The sequence below is a fragment of the Sarcophilus harrisii genome, chromosome 3, assembly GCF_902635505.1.
Source record: "Sarcophilus harrisii chromosome 3, mSarHar1.11, whole genome shotgun sequence".
Lineage (NCBI taxonomy): Eukaryota > Metazoa > Chordata > Mammalia > Dasyuromorphia > Dasyuridae > Sarcophilus > Sarcophilus harrisii.
This window is the reverse complement of record NC_045428.1, coordinates 393,689,901-393,717,240: the sequence shown is the minus strand read 5'-3', so window position 1 is coordinate 393,717,240 and position 27,340 is coordinate 393,689,901. Positions and strand designations below refer to the sequence as shown.

The 27,340-nt window shown below is 35.6% G+C and overlaps 1 protein-coding gene across 3 annotated transcripts in view; it reads right to left on the bottom strand.

The window, feature by feature from the left end:
- The window catches only part of TTN (titin), a 324,196-nt gene that overhangs the window by 81,607 nt on the left and 215,249 nt on the right, over positions 1-27,340 (bottom strand). For all 3 annotated transcript variants that reach the window (XM_031960390.1, XM_031960391.1, XM_031960392.1), the window contains 41 exons: positions 26,854-26,996; positions 21,838-21,961; positions 21,067-21,333; positions 19,861-19,958; positions 19,174-19,342; positions 18,810-19,076; positions 18,429-18,695; positions 18,062-18,340; positions 17,055-17,463; positions 16,810-16,934; positions 16,444-16,710; positions 15,117-15,386; positions 14,720-15,022; positions 14,304-14,606; positions 13,842-14,029; positions 13,636-13,750; positions 13,230-13,514; positions 12,911-13,062; positions 11,819-11,966; positions 11,523-11,700; positions 11,067-11,188; positions 10,683-10,970; positions 10,297-10,593; positions 10,013-10,199; positions 9,314-9,429; positions 8,923-9,222; positions 8,418-8,717; positions 7,760-7,865; positions 7,460-7,656; positions 7,062-7,367; positions 6,677-6,955; positions 6,010-6,309; positions 5,602-5,904; positions 5,141-5,503; positions 4,517-4,819; positions 4,080-4,379; positions 3,565-3,861; positions 3,190-3,474; positions 2,805-3,098; positions 585-884; positions 162-470 (listed from right to left, as the gene is read on the bottom strand). In XM_031960390.1, the coding sequence (XP_031816250.1) occupies positions 162-470; positions 585-884; positions 2,805-3,098; positions 3,190-3,474; positions 3,565-3,861; positions 4,080-4,379; positions 4,517-4,819; positions 5,141-5,503; positions 5,602-5,904; positions 6,010-6,309; positions 6,677-6,955; positions 7,062-7,367; positions 7,460-7,656; positions 7,760-7,865; positions 8,418-8,717; positions 8,923-9,222; positions 9,314-9,429; positions 10,013-10,199; positions 10,297-10,593; positions 10,683-10,970; positions 11,067-11,188; positions 11,523-11,700; positions 11,819-11,966; positions 12,911-13,062; positions 13,230-13,514; positions 13,636-13,750; positions 13,842-14,029; positions 14,304-14,606; positions 14,720-15,022; positions 15,117-15,386; positions 16,444-16,710; positions 16,810-16,934; positions 17,055-17,463; positions 18,062-18,340; positions 18,429-18,695; positions 18,810-19,076; positions 19,174-19,342; positions 19,861-19,958; positions 21,067-21,333; positions 21,838-21,961; positions 26,854-26,996 (9,909 nt within the window). The remainder of the gene's footprint in view (positions 1-161; positions 471-584; positions 885-2,804; positions 3,099-3,189; positions 3,475-3,564; positions 3,862-4,079; positions 4,380-4,516; positions 4,820-5,140; positions 5,504-5,601; positions 5,905-6,009; positions 6,310-6,676; positions 6,956-7,061; positions 7,368-7,459; positions 7,657-7,759; positions 7,866-8,417; positions 8,718-8,922; positions 9,223-9,313; positions 9,430-10,012; positions 10,200-10,296; positions 10,594-10,682; positions 10,971-11,066; positions 11,189-11,522; positions 11,701-11,818; positions 11,967-12,910; positions 13,063-13,229; positions 13,515-13,635; positions 13,751-13,841; positions 14,030-14,303; positions 14,607-14,719; positions 15,023-15,116; positions 15,387-16,443; positions 16,711-16,809; positions 16,935-17,054; positions 17,464-18,061; positions 18,341-18,428; positions 18,696-18,809; positions 19,077-19,173; positions 19,343-19,860; positions 19,959-21,066; positions 21,334-21,837; positions 21,962-26,853; positions 26,997-27,340) is intronic.

Sequence of the window (27,340 nt, the reverse complement as noted above, 5' to 3'; positions counted from 1 at the left end):
TAGGAGGTGATACTGAGTTGTGGCTTTGAAGGAAGCTAGGGTCTCTGAGGTACCAGACCCATGGACCCATTTGTATGGGAGATGGCAAGTAAGATGAGACAGAATAAACTATATAAATGGCCATCAAATTATCTCTTGACATTCTATAGACAAACACTTACCATATACTTCAACATGAACATTGCGGAATACTGTGCCAAGACGATTAGAGGCAGTAACGGTGTAAGTGCCTTTGTCACCTCGAACAGCCTTGGGAATACTAAGTTCTGTCTTAGCTTCACTTCTAGATACTTCTTCCTTGGTAATCTGAAGCTCATCTGTGGGCTTTTCAATTACTTTTTCATCCTTGGACCATTCAATCTTAGGCATTGGAAGGCCTGTCACATCTGCGGGAATGTTAACAGGTTCTCCCGCCTTCACTTTGATAGTATCTCCTCTGACCTTGAGTCGCAGTTTAATAGTTGGAGGAACTGGGAAGGCAAATAGAAATGTATAAGGAGTTTTGCTTACTTTGGAGAATAACCATAAAATTAAGACAAGTATGTTTATGAACCAAATTATAAAACTGTACTGAGTGATCATACCTTCATCATCTTGTATGACTACATTAAGAGGCAGAGATGGTTCACTTTCACCAATGGCATTGACTGCTTTGACACGGAATTCATACATTTGGTGTTCATCCAGATTTTCCACCAAGAAAGATGTGGTTGGGCAGAGTCGTTGGTTAACTCTTTCAAAATCGGGTTTGTCATGTCGTCTCTTTTCAATAATATATCCTTGAATAGGACTACCATTATCAGTTCGAGGAGGTTTCCAGTCAAGGGTGATAGTAGACTTAGTCCTTTCTGTGTATGTGAGCCTCTCAGGTGATGTTGGAGGACCTGGAACCACAAATAGGTTAAAATGCCAAGCACAGGATATGCACTCATATATATCAAATAACATTTCAGTTCACTTTAATTTGGTATATTAACTTATGTAATTTCTTCACTATTATATTTACTCCTGAGTTTTTCCAAAATTAATAAACTAGATTCATGATTTAATGACTAAAGCAGTTGGAATAATTATAGATATTTTATTTTCTGCACATATCAGCTTAGGATACTAACAAAAAACAAAAGTGTCATTGGGATATTTATGTTTTGCTATGCAATTTGGATTTTTACTGTTTCTGGAAAATTTTTGGTCTTCATAAGATTCAGTGAAGGAAGACTGTATAGTTCTCTGAATAGTTAGTATCACTTTCAAATAATTCAATTTCACACACACACACACACACACACATATAGCTCTTACTATGTCTTTTACATTTCTTTGTATCTCCCATCCTTAGCACAGGATGGTAAATGCTCAATAAATGCTTATTGACTAAAAAAAGTGCTACGCTAAGCACAAATACAAAAATGTAACAGTCCTTAACTTCAAGGAGATTACATTCTAATGGGGGAAGACAAGTAGTTATGTATATAAGCTATCTTACTTTTCATAATTTTGAAATGGGTATGGATAGTGAATAGTATCCATCTATGATATATCACCTGCAGTTTTAGTATCCTAGGATCATATATTTGGAGCTAGAAAAAGCCTTAAGAGGTCATTGATCCAATTTCCCCATTTTACAGAAGGAACTGAGGCCTAGACAGATAAAGTGACTTGTACAGAGTCACACAGCAAGAAAGTATCTAGGGCGGTATTTGAACTCAGGTCTTTCTGTTTCTTGATCCCAAGCCCCCTATGAACGCCTGACAAGGAAGAAGAAAAAGAATGCATGGCTAAATTGAAGTTAGTTGCTTGTCAGATATTGATTATTCTTTGGTGCATCTGGCAAATGCTCTGAATCTGCAATGGAGAATCTTGGATAGGATGCAACAAGGATAACTGGATGAATCTGTGGCCTTCTGGCTGGGGGTACTCTCTTCACTAATACAAACTGGAAGACCACTAAGTATTCAGGTGAAGTGTTTGAACGTATCTTGACCTAAGTTCTCTGCAGAAGCCTTCTTCCATAATAGTCAAGGCTTAGATTTGGCTTCTCTACTTTTTCACTTTTCAGGAGGAGCCCCAGATGCTCTTTTAAGGGAGAGTTTTCTTCAGAGATTTTGATTTGGAACATAATCAAAGTATTAATGACCATTGGCATGTATGTATGTTAACAGCATGTTTTATTTCTACATTATATTATTATCTAACAGACCCTATAAAGTTTTCTCTTAGATTTACCTTCCATTCTTCAGTTTTTTTCTTTGCTTTTGTTACCCATCCTCCCTCCTACTTTTAACCTCCCAATGTTAGCCTATTCTTAAAGTGAGGGAGGTTTGATTGCATGGAAAATGGGGTTGAAAGAAAATGATACTGTCAGAAATCTGAATTTGAGAAAGAACCTCATTGTTGCATGATAAGCTCCTGTTCTCCCTGAATATGCACCAAATATTTTTGAAAATTATGTTAACTCTTTTAGGTTACTAGAATGATATGGCTAATTAGCATTCCAATACATTCTACTGGCTCATAGAGTTAATTCAGTTTCCAAAAGTACTCCACATACTCCTAGGGATATGCCTAGGGAACTGCTAGGCATCAGAAGAATATGTTTTGCTATTTTATAAGGCCGAACAAGTTATGCTTACTTTAAGACAGTTATTTTGAAATTATGGCAAATATAATGAATTAACTACCAATAGTATTATGATCCTATAGAAATTCTGACTGATGAAGATTTAAAAATATAAAGCTAACTAATGTGCACAGAAGCAAAGATTATTCAATGTATTTCTATTTATAAATAAAGAAAAATTTACCTAGTGGATCAACTGCAAGGATTGGTCCTATTTCAACAGGTGGGCCACAACCAAACTTGTTCTTAGCTATAACACGGAACTTATATTCTTGTCCTTCAAGAAGACCTGTGATGTCACATTTAGATCGCTCTGTCTCTATTGGTTGTCTCCAAGTGTGCATTTTGGCATCTTTTCTTTCTATAATGAAGCCTGTGATTTCACTGCCTCCATCATCTGCTGGATCAGACCAGTTAAGCAGACACATCTTCCTGTTTGTTACAACAGGTTTAAGGTCAAGAACTGGACCAGGAACATCTGAAAAAGGAAATATTTTGCATAAGAAAAAAATGGGCAAAATGTATATAGAAGAATTTATCTCTAGAAAAATCCATGAAATATTTCTTACCGAAAACTTCAACTCTGGTTGCTGCAAATTTGGAACCACAGCTGTTGGTAGCAGTGATCACATATCTTCCATGATCTTTTCTCAATGCATTTTTGATAATTAGCTCAGATTTAGTTCCCACATTATCTATGACAACACGATCTTTATCCAGTTCTCCTTCTTCTATGGTCCATACTTTGGTAGGAATAGGGCGTCCAGTAACAGTAGCTGGAATTTTCAGAGTTTGCCCAGCCATTATCTGGATTCCAGCCTTGACAGAAACATCCAGTTCCACATGTGGAGGCTCTGTTGGAAGAGAACAATGACACATGAAACACAGAAACTTCACTCACCCACAGGGGAAATTCTGAAGTTCTGAAGATGAAGCGTTATTACCTTGAGGTTCAGCTACTGTGACAGGTTCAGTTTCCCCAGGTGGTCCTTCACCTGCGATATTGACTGCACTCACACGAAGTTTGTAGTCAGCACCTTCTCGGATCTCTTTGACTGTATACTGGCGGATCTTGATCATTTTCTCTGTACAACGTGACCATTCATTTGTACCAACCAATTGCTTATCAACAAAATAGCCGATGATTTCCCCACCGCCATTGTAAGCTGGGGGTTCCCATTCTAATTCAATAGTAGTAGTACTTGTGTCAGTCACTCTTGGAACTGGTGGTCCAGGTGGTGCTAGAAAAGGTACAATTATCAAAACTCACTAACTGTTTTAAAGCATTTTCCTATATTGTATTTATTTACACATATATGGTTTTTATATCCACATATTCACATGCAACATTACATAATATAATACATGATATGTGCAAATATGTGTGTATTTACTCCCTTCTCCCCCACTCTACTTCCTCCCCTTACCTCCTTCCCCAGTTGAATAAGAAATTACTTACAAATTGGATCCCTTGCTGTCTGGGGATCAGATGGTGGACTAAACTTTCCAGGACCAGCTGCATTTTCAGCACATACTCTGAAGACATAGGTCAGTCCTTCCAAAAGACCATCCACTTTAGTTTTCAAAGAATTTATAAGACTTCTATTGACACGAGACCAGTGAGTACTATTGACCTCACGTTTTTCAAGCCAGTAGCCTATGATGGGGCTTCCATTATCTTTAGGTTCATTCCATTTTACTACCATGCTATTACTAGTAACCTCTTCAACAAGAGGCTTATCTGGTGCATCAGGTGGTTCTGAAACACAAAACAAAATAAAAATTACTTGTGACATCACTGATATTTCACAAAGAATCAATTTTACTACCTAGATCAATTAATGCTAATACCAAATATATGGTAAGAATAGTAGATAAATATTAATAAAATATTACCAAATGGATCTTTAGCCAACAGTGGTTTTGAAACACATGGTGGTCCTGGCCCAAATCTATTTTCAGCCCTCACACGGAAGACGTATTCTTTTCCTTCAATCAGTTTAGGTACAGTATATTTGCAGTGCCGGAGTGTGGAAGTAACTACAATCCAGTCTGCATCAGATTTTGTCTTTTCTTTCTTTTCCAAAGTATAGTTTATGATTTCACTGCCACCATCATCAAGTGGAGGTTCCCATTTACAGACGACTGAATTCTTTCTTACATCTTCAAATACAAAGTTGATTGGAGGCCCCGGTGTATCTAATATTTAAATTGAAAACAAGAATTTCAAATAATTTTAATGAGTGACTGCAGTCACAACTATAATTGTTAGCTTATCATTTGTCCAGTAGATCTTCTATCCCCAATACCTCCTTTCAGAGAATAGTGCTGAAATAGTAGGAAGGTTTGAGTAAAGTGTAATTTGATTTTTGCAATCATTTTAGTAGAGAAATGAGATTGTGAAAATTTTTTTCTCCTAATCATTCATGATTGAGATTATTTCTCCATTGGTTACCTTAGTTTCCACTACATTTTTGGTACAGATTGCCAGTTAGAAGAATAGCACTTTGAAATGCCTACCTAGCACACTGACGACACAGGGAGCTTTGGCGGTGCCATGATCATTTTCCACTTTGATCATATACATGCCATGATCAGGTCGAAGAGAATCACGAACACGTAGCTGAGATTCTCCTTGTTTGCTGTTGTCAATGCTCAGGCGTTCTGTCAGAGACAGGACGTATGGTTCTTCTTCTTGAACTTCACCTTTCTTCCTCCTAACCACTGTTGCTGGACGCCTTTTAATTTCCTCTGGTCTAATAACTTCCTCATCCTTTAACCAAGTAATAGTTGGATAAGGTGACCCAGAAACCATTGCATCAAGTGAGATTTCATCACCTCTCTTAACTTCGAGGCTTGTTCTCAGGATAACTTTTGGTGCATCTGTAATAAATTAAAAAAAATATATAGTTTTACTTTTAGTTATTAATTTATTCTCAGTTTATAGTAGAGAAGACATAAATCCAACAAACTAAATTTACCAATAGGATCCACAGCTTTGACTGGAGGAGTGGCACGGGAAGGCTCACTGATGCCAGCAGCATTTTCAGCTCGTACACGGAATTGATATTCCTTTCCTTCCTCAAGATCTTTCACTGTGTATGTTAAAACAGGAACCAAAAAGTCATTGCATCTCTTCCATCTCTCTTCACCCTTAGCTATTTTCTCTATGATATAACCCATTATCTTGCTTCCTCCATCATACAAAGGTGGTTTCCATGTTAGAGTCATTGCCTTTGCTGTGGGGTTATGAACCTCAACATCAACAGGTGGATCTGGGGGCTCTGTGGGATGAAAAGATTATATCATTTTAATAAAAAAAATCCATTTTGTTAAAATAAAAAAGGTACATTGAATCCTTTCTAGCACCCATCTGTGCTAAAACTTACGCTTTGGATCTTGAGCAATGACTGGATTTTTCAGTTCAATATATTCGCCTCCACCAATTTTATTCACAGCCTTCACTCTGAAGAAGTATTCACCATTTGGTATAAGATCTTTTACAGTCCAAGAGAGTTTGTTTTCACCAGACATCACAGGTATATATGTTCGCCTGCCAGCTTCTCTACGTTCCAGGACATAGTGAAGAATTGGACTGCCACCATCATATTCTGGAGGCTCCCATGTTAACTTGCATGAACTTTTGGTTATATCACTTGCTTTGATATCTTTGCATGGTCCAGGAAGGCCTATTTCAAATAATATTAATAATCATTATTATAATCAACATAGTAAAAATTGGAAATATTTTCTATGTGAATTCCTATATTCTAGAAAAAATACTTTCTCATCTTTATTGAGTTTTATTATTTCATTAAAATTAGTATATCACTCATTACTTAATAAGGTTTCTCTGACACAGTTTAATCAAATTCACTCTTTAGAACCTGAGAACCTTTTGGGGGAGAAATAGTCTAAAGGGTAATTTGGTTTTGGGATGGAATGGACAGAAGGACTGATCATTGTCAGAAAAGGAGCTCATTCATATTTATACTTCACACTTGTTTTTGTAATATGACCAGAATGTATGATGTTCTTTCAAAGAATGATTATTACCTATGACTTTGACATTGACAGAACCAGTTGTTGAGCCCAGTTTATTTTCAAGTGTAATGGTATAAATGCCAGCATCAGCATGGACACTCTTGGGCACTTCAATGTGTGCAGAGGTATAATCACTTTTCATTGTTAATCTGTCATTTGCTTTGAGTTCTTTGCCATCCTTATGCCAAGTAATGGTTGGGGCTGGCACAGCTCTGAAGGGAACAGGAATATGTAACTTTTCGCCTTCAATGACAACAATGTCATGAGTCTCCAGATCAATGGTTGGTCTGCCTGTAAAATAAAAAAGGAGAAAGAAGAAGAGATGATGTTGAAAGACTCCAGTCTTGAAAAATGTGTATAATAAAAATGTTAATTATTATAGAAATGTCATAATTACAATCTGGGTCTTTGGCAACAACATTCTCAGAGATTTCAGATGGCTCACTGACTCCAATAGCATTGACAGCTCTCACTCTCAGAACATACTCCTTATCAGGAACAACACCTTCTTCTACTTTGAATTTCAGATCTTTCACTGGTCGAGAATTGACTCTCATCCATTTTTCAGTGCCAACTGGGCACATTTCAATGTGGTATCCTATAATGGGACTTCCCCCATTTTTCTCTGGTGGCTTCCAAGCAATGGCAATGTGCTTTCTGCCAGCATCAGTTACATGCAAGTCAAGGGGAGGAGAAGGAACACCTAAAGAGAAAGATAATAGAAGGTTTCAATTGACTTTCTACAATGTCATTCTGAAAACTAGACTATGCAAATAAACACGAATAACTACTCACTTTGTGGATCTTCAATAGTAAGAATTTCAGTGGGTTCACTTGGATGACCAACTCCAGCTTCATTTTCTGCACGTACTTGGAACTGAACTTCTGTTCCTTCAATAACATCAGTTACTCTGAAATTACAGTCAGGTCCTGAAGTCTTTCCAGCCTTAACCCAACGAGTTCCTAATTTTTCTTTTTTCTCAATAATGTATCTGTTTAAATAATAAAATATTTCATTAGTCTTAGGAAAATGGATTCTGTTTAACTTTTTCAATTCACTAGAAATTTGACTTCAAACATTGGTCTAATTCTTGCCTCTGAATAGGTCTTCCACCATCATTTTTCGGTGGCTCCCATTTTAGGTCGACATGTCTTTTGGTCACATCAACCACTGCTAGGGCATAGGGTGGTCCAGGAGTGGCTAGAGAGAAAAAAGGGTGGGTGATTAGTTAAATGATCATTGAAAAAGCAATACTCTTGTCTCAAATATTAATTAGGTTTACATAATGTTTACTGGTACAGGATCACCCAGTGTGGTGGGTCTTCATCACCCACCTGTGCTTTATGAGCAAAGTAGAATTGAAGTAGTTCAGAAGAAATATGAGATGTGCAAAGTTAGAGAATCCACCTCAAATATTCATATGGACTATTTGTATCTGACCCGTGGCATTCCAAGATCATTGTTCTGATCAGCCACAGTTGGACACAATGTAACCTGACTCTAGCATAATGGTGTCATTTTGGTCCTTTTTGAGAATGAAGGACCACAACCAACCAATCAGCCATAATATATCATAATATGACAACATAATATAATATAACTTAACCTAACAACTATATAATTATTGTTAATTATACAATTATCTATCATACACGAAAAATTAGATAATTATCAAGAATAATCAATAAATCAGTAATGACATACTGTAACTATTATTAATCATTAATAATAATATTAAGTTAGAATACTTACTAAAGGTGTCTTTGGCTAGGACAGAATCTTCAATTTCACAATAATCACTCTGTCCTATGGCATTTTCTGCAGCAACCCGAAACACATATAAAGAACCCTCTGTCAGTGGCGTAACTGTGCATTTAGTATCCTTTACTGTTGTATCCACCGTTTGCCAGCCTTTGCGCCTCACATCTCTCTTTTCAACAATATAGTTAGTGATAGGGGAGCCTCCATCTTTCTCAGGAACTGTCCATTTTAGGTCTGCTGTATTTTTAGTGATGTTAATGACCTCTAGCCAGCGAGGTGGTGATGGGGGATCTACAGGAAGAGAAAAACAGAAAACCAAATTTAACTTAATTTGCTTGTCAAATGTTTAGGCTTTGCCAAAGAACTAGGAAACTATAAAATAATTTATGATTTAGAATTTATAAGAGCTTATAGTCTCTTTGTAGCTTTCAGATACATATTAGTAAGTGATGTGTTTAATAGACATGAGATGAAGTTACATTGAAGAAGTACTTACATAGTTTTTCCCTGCAAAGTACAGGATCACTTGGTTCACTGGGTTCACTCTCCCCTGCCTTGTTCACAGCTCTAACTCGGAATGAGTATTCTTGCCCTTCCATGAGTCCTCGAAGGAAGTGTTCAGTGGTTGGAACACCTTCAGCTACTCGAACCCACTCATCTGTTCCAGTTTTTAGCATTTCTATGACATAAGATTCAATCTTTGCCCCTCCATCGTGTTCTGGTTTTGTCCAATTCAACAAGAGAGATGTTTTGCCTATATCTTTCACAGTTGGCTTGCCAGGGGGCCATGGAGGATCTACATAGACAGGAAATAATTATTTAGCTTTAAAGGTACAAGAATATGTATCAAACACTAAAATATGCACAAGTAACTTTATGCATAGTACCAATGGGATCCTTTATTAAGATTGGCTCAGTTGATCTGCTTGGTTTGCCAGGTCCAGCAAGATTTTCAGCTAACACACGGAATCTGTACTTTTTCTTATTGGTGAGACCTTTTACCCTTTAAATTGAGAAAAAAAAATATGTTAACAAATTATATATCAAAAAAGAGATGGGCTTATTTTATATATAAGGTTTACTCATTCAATCTTTTAGATTTATAAATCAAACCTGCAATAATATATTACAATAGTATATAAAGGTTTTATGCTGTGTTTATTAGAAACTTGAAATTGTTATCTATTATTATGGAGATGCTATCTGTAATTTGCCAAAGTATGCTATAATCTAATGATGGTAACAATGGCAGTAATATAATAACTCAAATTCTAAATACTTTAAAGTGTCTTGAAAACCCATATTCACTATTTAGTTAATAAACTTGTCTCTCAGTGGAACAGACTTTAAACTAGTGAATCAAAAAACAAGTAAGAAATTATTTTAATATTAAAACAAAACATTATAACAAAATCAGGTAAAACAGTTATGATAATAATGACTGAAAGATATATAGAGGACTGGTTTTCAGTCTGTTAATATACTGTTATTTTGATGTAATTATAATAAACTCCTTTTAATTCTCAAAAAAGTTAAAAGAAATTATTGCTATTTTAACTAATTTATGTATTTTTAAAATTTTATACCTGTATGTTGTATCCTTTATTGGCATCTTATTGCATTTAACCCACTTATCAGTATCAGGGTCTAATCTTTCAACCCAGTATCCAGTGATTGGGCTTCCACCATCATCATCAGGCTCACACCATGTCAGGGTTACTGCATCTTTAGTTATATCAGAAGGTTCGAGGCGTGTTGGGGGACCAGGTGGATCTGTTTTGTAAAAGGACAATAATATATAATATTTCACCTATACTTGATCTCATCATTCAGGTCAATGTTAAATGACATACCAAATACATTAACTCACCAAACGGATATTTGGCTACTATTGGGCTAGCCTGGACGGGCTCGCCAACACCATACATGTTTTCTGCTGCAACTCTGAAGATATATTCTTTATTAGGTGTTAATTTAGTAGCCTGGAACTTTGTGTCTTTTACTGTTGATGAGAGTTTATGCCACACTTCACTATCTGTCGCTCTTCTTTCTACCACATAGTTTGTGACCTTGGAGCCCCCATCATCCCTTGGAGGATTCCATGTGAGAAGACAGGATTCACTGGTAACCTCTGAGATGTCAAAGGCAGCTGGAGGTCCAGGCTTATCTGTGAAAGGCAGAAAATGCACAGTGAGTTGTGGCCGCTGTGGCTTCATGAAGGAGCTTCCGCATCGTTCCTACAAGCTATGCCATTACCTAGAACGTTGACCTCTACGACAGCAGTGGCGCGTCCGCAGACATTGACAGCTTCAATGATGTAGGTGCCAGTGTCACTTCTCTTGCTATCCACAATGGTCACCGTTGATTTTTTGGGAACATTTTCGATGGTAATTCTTTTGTCTTGTTTTAAAAGAACATCGGCCTTTGTCCAGGTGATCTTGGGCTCAGGTTTGCCAGTCACCGTGGCAGGGAGCTCAATCTTTGTGCCAGCTTTCACTGTGAGTCCAGCAAGCAGCTTCACATCAAGGAATATTTCTGGGGCCTCTGTAGAGAAAATCAATATGTTAGCACATTCAGAGAAGAATTAAAAGAGAAGACATAGCAGGTTCAACTTTTTTCTTTTTTTAGATAAGGACATACCCTGTGAATCCACAGCCTGAATATCATCTGTTGGCTTGCATGGTTTGCTAGCTCCCAGTCTGTTCAGAGCCTTCACACGGTAGGCATACCACTGGCCTTCTTCAAGACCTGTCACTTCCATTCTGTTAAGTAAATACAGTTTTGAGTATTGCATTTTTATATTTATAATAAGCACCATCATGATCTAAGTATTCCCTCCATCAAGTAGCTTACAAAAGCTATATAAGTCAAAGTATAAAATATTCATTCTTTAAAATCAAATTTGAATTGTTATATTTTAAATTTAAAAACATAAAAACAAAACTTTGAAAAATGAAACATATGAATTTAAATCATTCAGAAGAAATAAGAATAAGTTCTTAATGAAAAAATAACAATGCTTAAATATTTCCCAAATAAAAGGCATTTTAGTGAACATTGATGAATATTTTTGCATTCTATAATTAAAAAACGTACTTGGTTTCAGCAACAGGTTCTCCACAGGCTACCCACTTATCAGAACCACGAGGACATTTTTCTACTATATATCCTTTGATACGTGAACCACCATCATGTTTTGGTGGCTCCCATGTTAGGAAAATGCTTTTGGCAGATCGATCCCTCCATTTTAGATTTTCTGGGGGGTCAGGCACAGCTATAAATATAAGAAACAATGCTCATCAATATGACATAAGTACAATGTTAAAAATCAGTTTTCTATAGAAAAACAGCAGCATAACAGGCAGGCTATAAAACATCACAGGGTGACTCACTTGCAGGAGCTGACATATTTACAGGTTCATCAACATATGCAGGTTCTCCAGGACCACACTTGTTGCGTGCACAAACTTTAAATAAGTATTCTTTTCCTTGGACAAGATCAGGAACAGTAAATTCTAGGTCAGTAATGAAGTCCATAACCTGGGGGAGAGGGGAAGCAAAAAGGCATAATAAATTAGTCCTACAAAGTTTTTCCCAAAAGTGTTTTGAATGATTTTAGTAAAGTCATTCAAGCAGGAAATACTGCCATTTGTTTTATTTAGGGAAAAAAAATCTCCAAATAGGACAGATAATGATCACTAATAATATCTAGTGTTTCTGTAGTGCTTTCAAAGATGTGCAAAGTGCTTTACATATATCATCTCATTTTATCCCCACAGCAACCCTGGGAGATAAGTGCTATTATTGTTCCCATTTTACAGTTGGGGAAACTAAGGCAGAAAGTGGCTATTACTTGCCAAGGGTCACAGAGCTAATAAGTATTTGAGTGTGGATTTGAATTCAGATCTTTCTGACTCTAGGTCCAAGGCTCTGATCTAAATCTTTATGATCCTATTTGGGTTTTCCTGGCAAAGTCACTGTAGTGGTTTTCCATTTACTTCTCCAGCTCATTTTAAGATGAAAAAACTCAGGTAAATAGGGTAAAGTGACTTGCCCAGGATCACACAGATAGTAAGTGACTGGAAGTCAGATTTTAACTCAAGATGATGATTCCAGACCTGGGTCTCTATCCACTGAATCACTTTGCTAACTCTGATGATTGTAATAACTTGCATTTAGGAACTTTTAAGGTTTATGGACTAAGAATTATTCTAATCAGGAAAGGAAGTTACTTGTTTTCATTAAAACTCCCCTTCCCCCCAGCAAGAGAAGAGACAAATCAGCTATGTCATTATCACTGAAAATCAGATAAGACTCACAAAATCAGGGGCTACTCTTTTACTATGTTAGAGCATATTGAATATATCTACAAAGGAATCTGTCTGAGAATAATATTTTCCAAAGAAAATTTTGCCCAATTAGATTTGTGGGATTTATTACTGAGCCTTTTTTGTGGAGATCATTTAACCAAGCTAAGTACTCACTTTGGTCCATGTTTTACGACTGACTTCTCGTTTTTCAACAAGATATCCAGTCAGTGGGCTTCCCCCATCATCATCTGGAGGTTCCCATGTCAAATGTACTGAGTCCCTGGTGATGTCTCCATATTTTAGTTCTTTTGGCGGACCTGGGCGAGCTGAGGAATTAATTCATAATTTGAGGTCATAAACATTTGGAAATATTGTAAAATTTTAAACATTAATAATAATAGCTCACTCATATAATGCTTTAAAGTTTGCAAATTACTATGTTACACACACACATATGTATATATAAATATTCATTAAAAATTTGGATCCTTACCAATCACATTAACATTAATTTCTCCAGAAATTGCTTTCACAGGATTTTCCAGTTTTAGTGTATAAATGCCTTTATCTGGGCGTTCACTTGGAGAAATGACCAGCTCAGCATAAGCAGATAAAGTCTTCATCTTCACACGGTCACTTGTTTCTAAGACTTGATCTCCAAAGGACCAGGTTGCAGTTGGTCTTGGGTAACCAGTACTTGGCACAAGGATTTTGATTGGGTTTGGGACTATAATTTCCAGGCCATCTTTGAATTCACTTAAATCCATTGTTGGTTCAACTGCAAAGAGAGAAATTAATATTACAAAAATTTTATTTTATTTTCTCTTACCACTCCAAAACACATGCCACATAAAGTTACAATATTGTTATTCAAGTAAATTAAACATCCCTTTGCTTACCAAATGCATCATCTGCTGTTAGTGGTCCAAGAATATCAGTTGGATCTGAAATTCCAGCTTCATTTTCTGCAGAGACTCTATATAAGTATTTATTTCCTTGTTTTAATCCAGTTACCTAAAAATAAGAATCCACCTTTGTAAAAACAACTTATCTTCAAAACTATGGAAATATGTCATGCATTTCTTTTTAGTTTGAAATTCTCTACCTTGTAAGTTAGCTTAGGCACAAGTTTTACATTACAACGAATCCAATTATCCTTTCCTTCTTCACAGCGTTCAATAATATAGCCCAGTATGGGACTTCCCCCATCTTTTAGTGGAGGTTCCCATGAAAGCTGAACAGATGACTGTGTCTGGTCAGAATAACCAAGGTTGATGGGAGGGCTTGGCCTCTCTGAAATAGAACCAAGAAAAAATTCATATGTAGAAATTTATCACTTAATTTTATGATAGCATAGCTGAAATGGTCATATTATCCTCATATTCAGTGAAAAACAACAGGCTTACTAAACAGAATAATTAAAAATATGAACACTTATGCCCTATGTAATTATGTAATAATTCTCCCTGACAGATGACTCAATCCTTCATTTTTATCTTTATGCCATATTTGGGGAAAATATCTAATTTCTGGGCTCCATTTAACAATTACTTCTCTATGTACTCACCAATTGGATCTGCAACTTTCACAAAAGGTGTTGCAGCACTTGGCTTTCCAACTCCAATGCGATTCTGGGCTCTGACTCGGAAGCTGTATTCATTTCCTTCTACTACATCAGTGACGGTAGCCGAGAGGTCTTCAGCTCTAACAGTCATAGCTGTGTCCCATCTAATAGACGTCTTGTCCCTTAATTCGATGACATAGTTTGTAATTTCACAACCACCATCATACTCTGGTGGTTCCCATGTAAGTGAAACACCAAACCTGTTTATATCAGTGATGGCTACATTCAGAGGAGGACCTGGAACATCTAGATGTTTCCCCAGGGAAAAAAAAAGGAAATAATTAACATACTTTTCATTACATGGAGAGAAACTGAAAAAGAAGATAAAGTGATATTCTTCTCCCAAATCAATCACCTACCATATTTACTCCTTGCTTCCACAGGGTTATCTGTTTCAACTGGTTCACCAGTCCCAACTCTGTTTCTTGCACTTACACGGAACAGATACTCCACCCCTCCTTTTTGGAGTCCAGTGACAGTAAATTCACAGCTATCTGCACGGTCAGTTGCTAAGACCCATGTCTTCCTCTTTACGTCTCGCCTTTCAACAACATAACCGATGATTTTGCTGCCGCCATCACTTAGTGGCTCTTCCCAAGCTAAGCTCACTTCACCATCAAATGTTTCTGTCACTTCTAAGTTTCTGACTGGCCCTGGCACATCTGAAATTCAATGGAGGAAAAGAAACATTTTGAGTGAATGCTCATCTTTTCTTACGCTTAGCATCCTTCTATCCTCAACGGATCAAAAGCTTACCGATAACTTTGACATTGATGAATGCTTCTGCTTTTCCGTGTTTGTTTTGTAACACAACTTTATACCTTCCTTTGTCTGAATTCTTGGCTTCCAAGATTCTGAAGGAGGTCTGCTCAGCTGTGGTATCAACTGTTTTTGAAGATAAAGCTTCATTTTCTTTAAACCATTCAGCTTCTGCTTTTGGGTAGGCATCATAGGGTACAATCATTGTCAAAGGCTGCCCCACATCAACCACAAGATCCTGGTCGCCAGTCTTGATTTTAGGTGCAGCTAGTGAGAGAAAAAGAAAAGTAACCATTTTTAGCTTATTTATTTTAGTCAGCTAGATGAGAAGTTCTTTACAATAAATTAGTAGCATACTTGGATGGATTTTTTTTCTCTCTCCAACCAGAAAACATGAACTAAGTGATTTATGATCATAATTTCGTTCCTGAGTGGTCTAATTCTGGATTATTGTGAAAAATTAAGGGATGGTGATGATATTTGAGTAGATATATTATGCTTAACTGGGTAGTACCTTGAAATAAGTTAAACATTTTATTATACAATATTCATTTTAGAAAGGATGTGACTGACTCCCATGCTTAGGTCAGGGTAAATTCTCTTTAGGAATTACTCTACTCTACTAACATGTAATAAACTATGTCAATTTAATACTAAATGGAAGTTTTTTGGAATGACATCCCTCAGGATTTTTGTTTGAATTTTGAATTTTGGTTCAAGGCTAGAACAAACCCAGGGAATCCTTCCATTTTCTTGGGTGGTGGCTGTAGACAGAGGGCAGGAGGAGAGGCTCCTCTATATGTCTGAGTTTACTTCTGCTACATGGGATTTCCAGGGAGAGTAATCAACCAATAAGTATTAAGTGTCTCTTTTGTTCTTATTATATGCCAGATACAGTTAGGCATTTAAGATCAAAACAAAACAAAACAAAACAGCTTTTACTCTCAAGGAATTTTTGAAATTGAGTCATTTTCAGTAGTATTTGACTCTCTGTGACCTATTTGGGTTTTTCTTGGTGAAGATATTGGGGCAGTTTGCCATTTCTTCTTCAGCTTATTGTATAGAAGGGGAAATTGAAGCAAATGGGGCTAAGTGGCTTGCCCAGGATAACACAGCCAGTGTCTGAGGCTGGATTTGAACTCATGAAGATGAGTTTTCCTAACTCCAAACCCAGCACTCTATGCTCTATAGTGCCACTTATCTGCCTAAGAATGTTTATTTCATCATATCTAAGACAAATGATTCTGGTACATTTTTTCCCTCTTTTTTTACATTGATTTCTTCTAATGAAGGTGAAGATTATTGTAAAATCAAAGACACTTACCTGCCAGTTCAAGTTTGGCTCTAGCTTCTTTATCTTTGGCAATAAATCTATATTCGCCTTGGTCACGAGGTTTAATATCACATATCTGTAATCTATGGATCTTCCCTTCACTCATCATCTGATGTTTGTCACCTTGGACCACAATCATATTATTTCTTAGCCATTGAACTTCCACCTTATCTTTGTTGAGTTCCGCAAAAAAGACAACATCAGCACCAGGAGCTTCCAGAATATCTTGGGGAGGTCTGATGATCTCAATAGGGATTTCTGAAATGCAAATGTGAATGATATTATTTCATTTGTATTCTAGTTGACATTTATTCCAATTAATAATATAATTAAGATTCCTTTCAATTCTATACTCACCTTCAACAAAAAGTCTAGCCCTGGACTTTCTGTCTTCTACCCCACAAGCATATTCACATTCATCATCCAATCTGCAATCTTTTATAATAAGTCTGTGAATGCTTCCATCTTTTTCAAATGTATATCTTTGTAGGGGGGAAAGATCAAATAATTTATTAGCTTTCATAATATTCATAAATATCAAAAGGATGTGCAGAACATTTGAAACTTTATAATTTATGTATAATATGTGGAACCATACTCACTTTTTGCCTTCTTTGATTTCTCGTCCATTTCTGTACCATTTAACATTTGCTTTCTCTCTGGAAAGCTGACAAGAGAAGACAGCATCATCAAATTCAGTGACGGTCTGGTCCTCTAGATGCTCCACAAATTCTGTAGGTGCTTCTATAATTAGAAGCTCAGCAACAGATTTATCTTGTCCAGCGAAGACTGTGTATTCACCTTCATCTGGAAATCCACAGTCTTTAATGATGAGAGAATGCTTATATTTGTCAACTCGGTACAGAACACGGTTATCAAGAGGAATTTCTTCTCCATTTCTAGTCCACTTGAGAGTTACATTAAGTCGATTTACTTTGCACCAGAAAGTGACACTCTTTTTCTCCATTGTTTCAATGTCTTGTAGAGGTTCAACTATCCTGAGGTCTTCCTCTGTTGCAAGATAGAAAAAAGTTGTGTAGTGTTTATGGTTTCTAGGATGGACTTTAATAGAAATAATCTTAAATTATAGAACTATAGAATCTTAGCATGGGAAGAGAATGTAGCCATCATGTAGTATTGGGCAGATAGCAGTTTGGTATTTTTATTGCCCATTATTGGCCAGCTATACTATAATTTAACTCTTTAAAAGTTAACAACATGGTCCCAGAGAGGGAAGAAATGCAATAAAACAGAGAACCTTCAACTTATCTTAATGCCTAATGGAAACGACTGTAGTTTTAGGATCAATAATTATAATGGGTAGGAATATGAAGCAAAATATCAGAAACAAAAATTAAACACTTTGTTATCACAGAAGAACAAGATTTCTAAAAATTGTATATACAGAAGTTTGAAAATGAATATAATACAATAGTAGGAAATAAAGATAGGGCAGATAAGCCCTGTGGGGGTTCACTGAAACATTTCTCTAAGCGTCTATACTTCTTGTTTCTCATTCTCCCAAAAGAATTACAGAACTGGGGGACCACCCCTGAAAATGTCCTAATCACTCCTCATAGGCATCCACAGCGCAGAAAAAATAACATACCTTCTACAATTAATTGAGCTGCACTCTTGACATTTTCACCTCTGTGGTTGGTCAATGATACACTATAGGTGGCCTGGTCATCCAAATGTGCATCTCTAATTCTTAGAGTGTAAACTAAATCCTTCTGGAGGATAATATATTTTGAGCTGTCAAATATGGCTTCATCATTTCTGAACCACTTCGCCTTGGCTCCTTCTGTGTTGACTTCACAGTTGAAAACAACTTCTTGCTGTTCTTTAACACGTTTGTCCTTAAGTGGAACAACGATCCTGAGTTTTTCTGAAAATGACAAATGACAGGCTTGTTGTACCATGAATAGCAAAAAGGTCAACCCATCACTGCATTGCCTGAATCAATCATAACTTACCAATGACTGTCAAGTGAGCTGCAGCTCTAGCAGCACCGACCATGACGACATAGGTGCCCATGTCTTGTAGGGTGGAATCCTTGACAACCAGGATTCTCTTTTTCCCATCAGCAATAACATCATATTTATCCCCAGATTCAAGTTTCTCATCATCCCTTTTCCATTCTACCACAAAGCTCTCTTTTGATATGGAACACATAAATTCAGCTTTTTCTCCCTCCAGAACTTCCAGATTTTGAGGCTTAGATATAAATTCAGCAGCAAGTTCTGAAAGAAAAGAAGAAAGAAAAATTACAACTTGTTACTTGCTTAATGAACCCAGAAAGTACTACTAAATGATCCTTCATTTTATGACTATTTTCTTGGATAGTTTTTCCTTACCATGTACTTTGAGTTTGCCATTTGTGCGGGAGCTTGGGAGTCTGCAGTTGAAGTCACCTGCATCTTCAAGTTGAACATTCTGAATGATCAGAATCCTCTTCCGCCCATCAGCAAGTATTTCATATCTTCCTGTTTCAATGATTTCTTCATCACCTTTATACCAAGTAACTTCTGCCCCAGGCTTGGAGACTTCACAGATTAATTTCACTGTATCAGTTTCGCTCGCATCAATGTTGGTAAGATTTTTAGTAAAGACAGCTTCTTCCTCTGTAAGAAATATAAAGCAAATTCATTGGATTAAAGCAGGGATGCTTTTTTTATTTCATCTTGAACACCTGTTTTTCGCTGCAACCCTGCTCTTTACCTAAGACTGTCAGCATGCCAGAAGTTCTAGCTGTCCTGACTTCACAGGAGTATTCCGCCTCATCGTCCAAGAGGCATTTATTGATGACAAGAATGCGCACGGCACCTTTGGAAATGATGTCATACTTCTTACCCTTTTTAATTTCAGCTCCATCTCTAAACCACTGAACCTGCATCCAAGACAAATCAACACAGAATAAAGTTACTAATTATTAAATGCTTTAAAGCTAGAAGATAATCTAAGAAAGCATCTGACTCTTAAAATATACCAATTGGCAAATTGAGGTTCAGAGATCACATAGCAAGTTCAGATAAACAGACAAAGCTAAGGCTGGAACCCAGATCTCTGGATTTTTTCTCCACTGTTAATGAAAATTACATGAAGGATTATATTAAAAAGCTCCATGAGGGCAGGGAATTGGTCTTATTTAGAGTTTGTGTTTCTCTCAGAGGCCCATACACCTATTCATTGCTTTGTTTGTTGAATTAAAGTATCCAGCATACATACATTGAAGGAAAACAGAACTATGATGACAGATAACACATAAAAAGAATCATTATTAAGGAAATGTGATTATGAAGACTAAATTTAAACCTTTTCCCATTCATTTTTGATTATCTGTCTGGAAACAAAGTGAATATAGTAACTTTTAAAAATTATTAACATAATATGTATGAAATTACAGACCTTGGCATTTTCCCGAGAAAGTTCACATTCAAACCGAGCCGTTTCTTTTTCTTTAACTTGTTGATCAGTGAGAGGTCTTAAGAATTCAACATGAGGAGCTGTAAGAAAGGGCAAAGATTTACCAGAATTGCCAATCACTTTGTTAGAAACTGGCCATCTTCTTATTATGTGAGTTTTTTGAAAGAAAGAAGGTCTTTTAGAAGATGTTTCCAATTTAATATGGTTCAACTATCTTTGAAACTCTCAGGAATAACTATATATTGTAGAATGTACTAGACCCCTTTAAGACGTGGAACAACTTATGTAGTATCTCAAGGGGCTAAAATGGTCCTGCTAAGTACCAATCTTAGTTTGAAGAAAAATCTACACTGTGGCTATAATTCTGAGAATTGACACTGTCAGAAGAAACACAGGAAGATGTCAGAAGTAGGAAAAGCAATTTAAGAAAGCTGATGAACGAGAGTAGGATCTCTGAGCAGCTGCTCAGTAGTGACCATAAGCAGTATGAGAAGAAGAAGTGATACAAGACACAGAAACAGAATATCAAGCCAACATCCTTTAGCTGTTGATATCTAGGAAGCAACTGTACTGGACAAATCAACATGGCATGTAGCAATCAGAGAGAGTGCCCCTTATTTCTATTAAAGATGTTATATTTGTGACTGAGTGAAGAAGCAAAGCTACAGAGGGTAATGACTCTGACAAATGATAGTTACAATTTGACAAACAACAATACACAGTTAGAATATGTGAATTTTAAGTACAATTATGTCTGTAGAATACATTAATTTAATATGGTACTTGAGATATAACTATTCAAATGGATATCGCATTTCAGATCTTTTCTAATAGTTTCTCAAATCTTGGCTTTGTTCATTTCATTTTCAATCTCAGGGAATCTTTCATTTTTTTTCTTATTAAAAATTTCCTGTCCCTTGTCTTTTGTTACTCTTTTTGTCTTCATCTTGACAAGGACATTCCTACAGACTTCCTCCATAATGAGCAATGAATACTCAGATCAGGTGTTATCAGTGTTCAATGAGAGGAAAAGTGATAAGCTGAATGGGAAGCATGTTTATCAGATCAAGAGAAACATAAAAGATAAATACAAATCCAGTTAGGCAACAAGAAGGGCATGCAAGAAGTGCTTTGATTATCAAAGAGTTGAAAATGAAAAAATGTCACTTAAGACAGAAGAATACTTACGCACTACATTCAGGTTACAGGAAGTCTTGAAATCCTTAGCATCACAAGTATATGTTTTAATATCTTCTGGGGTACAGTTATGTATAATAAGTTTTCTGACTCTACCATCAGCAACAATTTCATACTTCTTGCTTTTAAGGATTTCAGTTCCATTTTTGAACCATTTCACCTTAGCATTTTCTCTGGATACTTCACACTCCAACACTGCTGTGGCTTCCTCTTCGACCGTCTGGTCTTCAAGAGGTTTAGTGAATTCAACTGGGGGTTCTGAAAGAATCATACTAATTAGTTGTGGATATTCTCTTTGCCTTCTCTGCACATCTATCCCTTCAGCATATTCTCCAGGTCTTTGTCAATTCAAATAATTCTTTACTTATTTGAAATTCATTTTGGATTTATTAGTTCAAACTTTTTTGATCCATTAATGGTGGTATCATCTTTGACACCTTCTATCACTAGGAAAATAGTTTCATGAATAAGAAACATTAAAAAAAAAAAAAACTTTGTTCATTAGAGCCAAGAATCCATCTTTATAAGTCTTCCTGCTGCTTATTAGGCCCTCTGACTGGAATAGAGAGTAGTAGGCACAAAGACAGAGAGAAGATGTGAAATAAATTAGTCAGTTCATAAAGTTTTGGCACTTGTTCAGTGGGATATCAATGGATAAAAATAAAATCTTAGTTACCACTATAACTAAAAAAATGATAATTGACAATTGTCTATGCACCATCATATGTATAGAAAACAAGCATCAATTATTGGTCATCTTACCTTTTACAAAGAGATTGGCTTGTGTTTTGAAGTCCTTTGCAGTTAGTTGGACTTCCCCAGCATCTGTTAATTTAACGTCCCTCAGGGTAAGTGTGTGAACTCTTCCTTCTGAGCGTGTCACAATCTAATAAATTATATTTTTAAAAGAGTAAATAATAAATGAAATAGTAATGCTAGATTTGAAATTTATTCAGCATTTATGTCTGTTCAGTTAATCTGTAACTTAAAAAAACAAACTTCCAAGTTATATATGAAAGTCATGTAGCAAATTATCTGAGAAACATATAAGAAATTTAAGACCTTCATTCAGAGTTAATAGTCATGATTCATAGATAAGTAAATGGTGAGTTTTTATGTTAAGGTTATCTTTGCAATTTCATCTCTGTACATTTATGATCTTTCATGGCTCAATTTCTTTATTTTCTTTCCTTCTACTGAGTTTATATGTATACAAAATGTTCTTTCATGTACAAGGGAGAGAGAGTATGGTGGTAGTGGTGTGATATTTGCAGTAGTGGCCTAGATCTCTAATTATATCAGAGTAAGGAATTTGGTTTGAAAAATCCCCTCACCAATGCAGATCAACAACTCATTTGTGACCTAGAATTTAAGAGTTGCTATAGGGCATTAAGAGATTAATCGCTGATATGTGACAGAAAAAGTACTTGTTCTCAGAAGCAGGTCAGGTACTGTACCTCCTACAAATGTTGCTTTTCAAGAAGAAGCAGGATAGATTAGATCATGGAATGACGGAGGAAATGATGGGACTACGCACACATTGAAGTAGAACAATATTGATTTCTAGGTTATCTTCATTTGTTCTTACAACTTTCACAAATTATAGTAGCAGTTAAAAAAAACCCCCTAAAACTAGAGTTTTAAGATTTTCAAAAGTCTATGTAACTATTACTAAATTTTGAAATTTAATTCTATATGTACATATATACACATCTATAATGGAGTGACAAGTCAAATAATGTTAGTGCTAAATTAGTGGTTATTATGAAATAAGGGAACATAGTGTGGCTTTTTCAAGAGGCAGATTTGCAGTCTTTTCCAGTTCTAAGATGTATAATTTTATGACGTAGATGTACAATGTCACACAGAAATATATACAGTAATACGAGTTGAGATATTCATACATAGTCAAAAATAATGTCAACATTATTGAAATATAGTAAAGAATTGGAAAAAAATTGCATCTAAAGAAGTTTCAAGGAATTAATTAATTATTATTTATTTTTTGGCTGAGGCTATTGGGGTTCAGTGACTTGCCCAAGGTCACACAGCTAGGAAGTGTTACATGTCTGAGATCAGTTTTGAACTCAGGTCCTTCTGACTTTTGCTCAATCTGTTGCACCACTTAGCTGCCCATATCATTTTTTAAACATAGCTATTTTAATAAAGATAAGACAATCATTTGATTAGCACAAAGAATAAAGGAAAAGACTAAAGGTTCCTTAGACACCTTAAACCCAACATGTCTAAAATAAAGATATTATTTTTCCCACAAAACCTTTTCCTTTTCCTAGCTTCCCTCCTACTATATACTATATATACACACCATCCTCCCAGATACTGAGGGCTGCAATCTCAGTGCCATTCTCTCTCCTTTTCATTCATTCTCATTGCCCCATATTCTATCAGTTGTCAAATTCTCTTGAATCTACCTTCCAAACTTATATAATTTCTCCTCTTCTCAGATTCTACCCCACCCTGGGGCAGCCTCTAATCAGTACACACAAGAGTTTAATGCAATCGCCAGATGATTAGCCTCTTTTTCTTAAGTAACTGCTCACCCATCCACTTAGCTATAAAGTAAGTTTCCCAAAGCACAGATCTGTCCATCCCACTCCCTCCAGGAGTTCTTATACATCTCTAGGACCAATAGTAAAATGCTTGCTTTGACTTTTCAAGACCTTTGTGACCTTTCCTATCATTCCAGTCTATTTTCATTTCCTTTCCACAGACTACACAATTCAGTGACACTGGATAATTTAGCATTCCTCACACAAGACACTCCATCTTTGGACTCTGCATTTTAATTGGCCCCATGTTGGAATGTTCTCCTTCCTTATCTCTGCCTTTTAGCTTCCCTGGTTTTCTTCAAGCCTCAGCTATAATCTCTTCTAAAAGAATTCTCTCTTGGTCCTCTCAATGCTAATGTCTTCTCTCTGAAATTACTTGCAATTCTTCCAGAATCTATCTCATTCATATATAGTTATTTGCATTTTATCTTCCCCATTAGATTATGAATTCCTTAAGAACAGGAACTTTTTCTTTTTTGCCTTTTTTTTTTAGCCTCCTCAGAACTTAGAATAATATCAACACACAGCAGACATTTGATACATGCTAAGTGATTTGTGGAAATAGAAGGTATTAACTAATGACAAAGCATACATGAGCAGAAGACATATTTTTGTAGTAAACCCAACATAAATCTCAAAAAACTGATACCTGGATATGGGGAATATTATTGCTTTGAAAAGAACTACATTTATAATTCAAATACAGATAATAGTTATCTCCCATTAATTTATTTCAGGGTGTAAGTGGTATCTTCTCCACATTCTACAAATGCCCTAACCTGTTAATAAGTTCGCTGCTTTGTATATAGTAAGGATCCAACAAACTGGTTTATTCTAAAGGATGTATTCCTGTATCCTTCTCTGAAGGGTGGCTGAGAACTAGGGAAAGTATTCATTAAAAGCACTTAAAATATAAGATTAAAAAAAAAAGTGTGTGTGTGTGTGTGCGTGTGTGTGTGTGTGTGTGTGCGCACATGCGCACATGTGTAAATTTTATAGTGAGGTTATATGTAATATTATAGTAAAAATTATTCTATATATCCTATTTTTTAACCCTAAATACTATAAAAGCTATTTTACATGATGATAATAATCATAATGAATAGTAACATTTATTCTTAAAAGGCTCAGACAAATTTCATTTCCTGACGATGATTCCAGGCCATAGGAAACCAAAAGACTTTTTGTCACATTCATTCTTTTTCTTTTTTCCAGTGTCTACATTCCGTTGGCTGATAAACTTTCAAAAGTCAACAAATATATTTTATATATGTTTATGCATATATAATAGATATTAAAAATAGATATAAAAATAGTAAGCAGACAAGTGAATGTGGGTTGACTCCATTTAAAAGAAGCAAATACAGAAACATAATACAATTTTTCACGTCTACATAATATTAGCACTTCTGCTTTTTTTTTTTTTTTTTTTTTTTTTTTTTAAGAATTATTAAGTAATTTAAAACAAAACCACAGAGGCTGGAAAAGCTGAATGGAGGATTAAAATTCCCACATGGAGGGAGACATAAAGGGACCCAGCAGGATTAGTGTCAGGTAACACCCCTTCTGGTCACTGCACTAAGTTTAATAAGAGTTAATGTTTTTCAAAGTCAATCAAGTGTGCAATTAAAGGCATCTTAAAAATAATGGTTTTCAATATTACAAATTCTAAGCTTCATCATTTAATATAGCATTAGCAAGGCTCAATGATATAGATGATTTCTTTATTTCACAAAGTCCTGCTCATTTGACATAAAAGTTAACCTGAGCCCAAGGACAGAAAGTTTTCCTTCAAACAGAATTCTTTTAACCAAATCAGATAATCAGAAGTCTGGCAAGGACTGTGAAAGTTTATCAAAACCACTTTTCTATTTTCAGGCATGTCTGTAATTCGACCATCCCAGACACAAAAGATTTTCTCTTATTTTTAAAGAACTCTACAATCATTCATTCCAATGTTTAATAAACCTCATTGTCAGGAAATTCTTTCTTTGGAGGCAATCTAAATCTGTTGGGCTGTAATTGAATTCCATTCTGTCTTACATGATCCACAGAAGAAATGGAGAACAACTGGTGTCCACCTGATGTGGAAGTAATCATTCTACACTGATGTTATTCTTTTTTTTTGAAAAATAATCCTGGTTTCTTTAACTATTCTTCATAAGTTTTACTATTTAATTTTTTAATGATTTTTTTTTTTTGGCTTCTCTCTGAACAATTGTCTTTTAAATTTTTATTACATTAGGAAATCAAAATGAAGGTCCGATAAACATTGAATATTTTATGATGTTTTGGAAATACTAAAAAAATCTGTGGATAGAATGCTGCTCTGGATATGTCTTTATGAATTGTTGCTTCCTTCTAAGAGAGTTATACAAAGTGAAGTGGTTGAGGAAAATATTTGAAAAAGTGCTTTTAAATTATATTTTCTCAAAAAGTCTAGGAATTTTAAGGGAAAGTAGTTTCATGGCCTATTTGTCGGGACATTTATATTGATTTTTTTGGCTTCTAATATTCATACTGAAAAAGTTGAAAGTTCATCAAAACTTTTTAATATTTTTACAGCTGCAAAATATATCTCTTCATATATCTGGACAACTGTAAACTAATTTAATTTTGCTAATATCATCAAACAATCTTTTAGTACCCCATTTGCATTCCAGGCTCCTCACTGTGCTATGCACTTGAGGGTTAAAAATAACTTCTGAGAAATGCTAGAGGAGTAAGACTGCCCAGAAGTTATCTCTACTACTTAATCAATTGCCTGAAATGGAATTTCAGGCCTCTTAATCCCCTTATGTGTAGAATACAAAATGGAATGGAAAGAATTAGGAAATCACTAAATCCAGAATATGTTACTGAACAAATTAACTGATTACACTGTATTTAATGTGTTTTTGTCCAAAAAGTCTTTGCAAACTATAACTTGTAAAATGTTGAATCCCCTCTATACTCAAAAACATTACCATATATATTTAATGTAAAATGTATATTGTAGTAAAAAAATTACTAGGTAAAAACCACTAACAAATTGGAGTATCTGTTGTACAGTTCATGAAAATACATAGATAAAGGCATAAAAAAGACTATTAAAAAGGAGGAAGAGAGCAATAGCTCAAGAGTAATAGATTATTACAAAAGAAAGAAGGAAAAGAAAGAAGCAGAATATTGCAAAGAAAGAAAAGGAAAAAAAAGTAAGGATTTTTACCTTATCACTAGGTTCTAGCTTCTTTCCCTGTAGGTACCATTCCACTGGGATATCCTCATAAGATAGTTCACAATCAAAAGTTGCTGTTTCACCGGCAGTCACTGTTACATCCTTTAGAGGTCTGAGGAGTCCAATAACGCGGGCTTTGGAAGAAAATATTAATGTCTTTGAACTACTCATATTTTTTTTTTCCAAGTGGAAAAAATTTATCACTTTTCTTTAGTTATTAAATCACATGGTCACTTTCTTCAACAGAGAAAAAACCACAATGTTGCAGCTGATTACACTCTTAAGTGAACATGGGGCCCATGGGTTCAGCAGAGAGGAGGTTGGTTACTGGAGAAGCCTCTATTTGTAGGGGCTCTTTCTTTATGATGAACACAGTCAGCAAGAAATCTGAATGCACCTGTCTCTCTGCCAGGCTCTATGCTCCTCTTGCTACATAAGGCATGTGACTTCCAAAATAACTACGAATGGGATTGGGAGA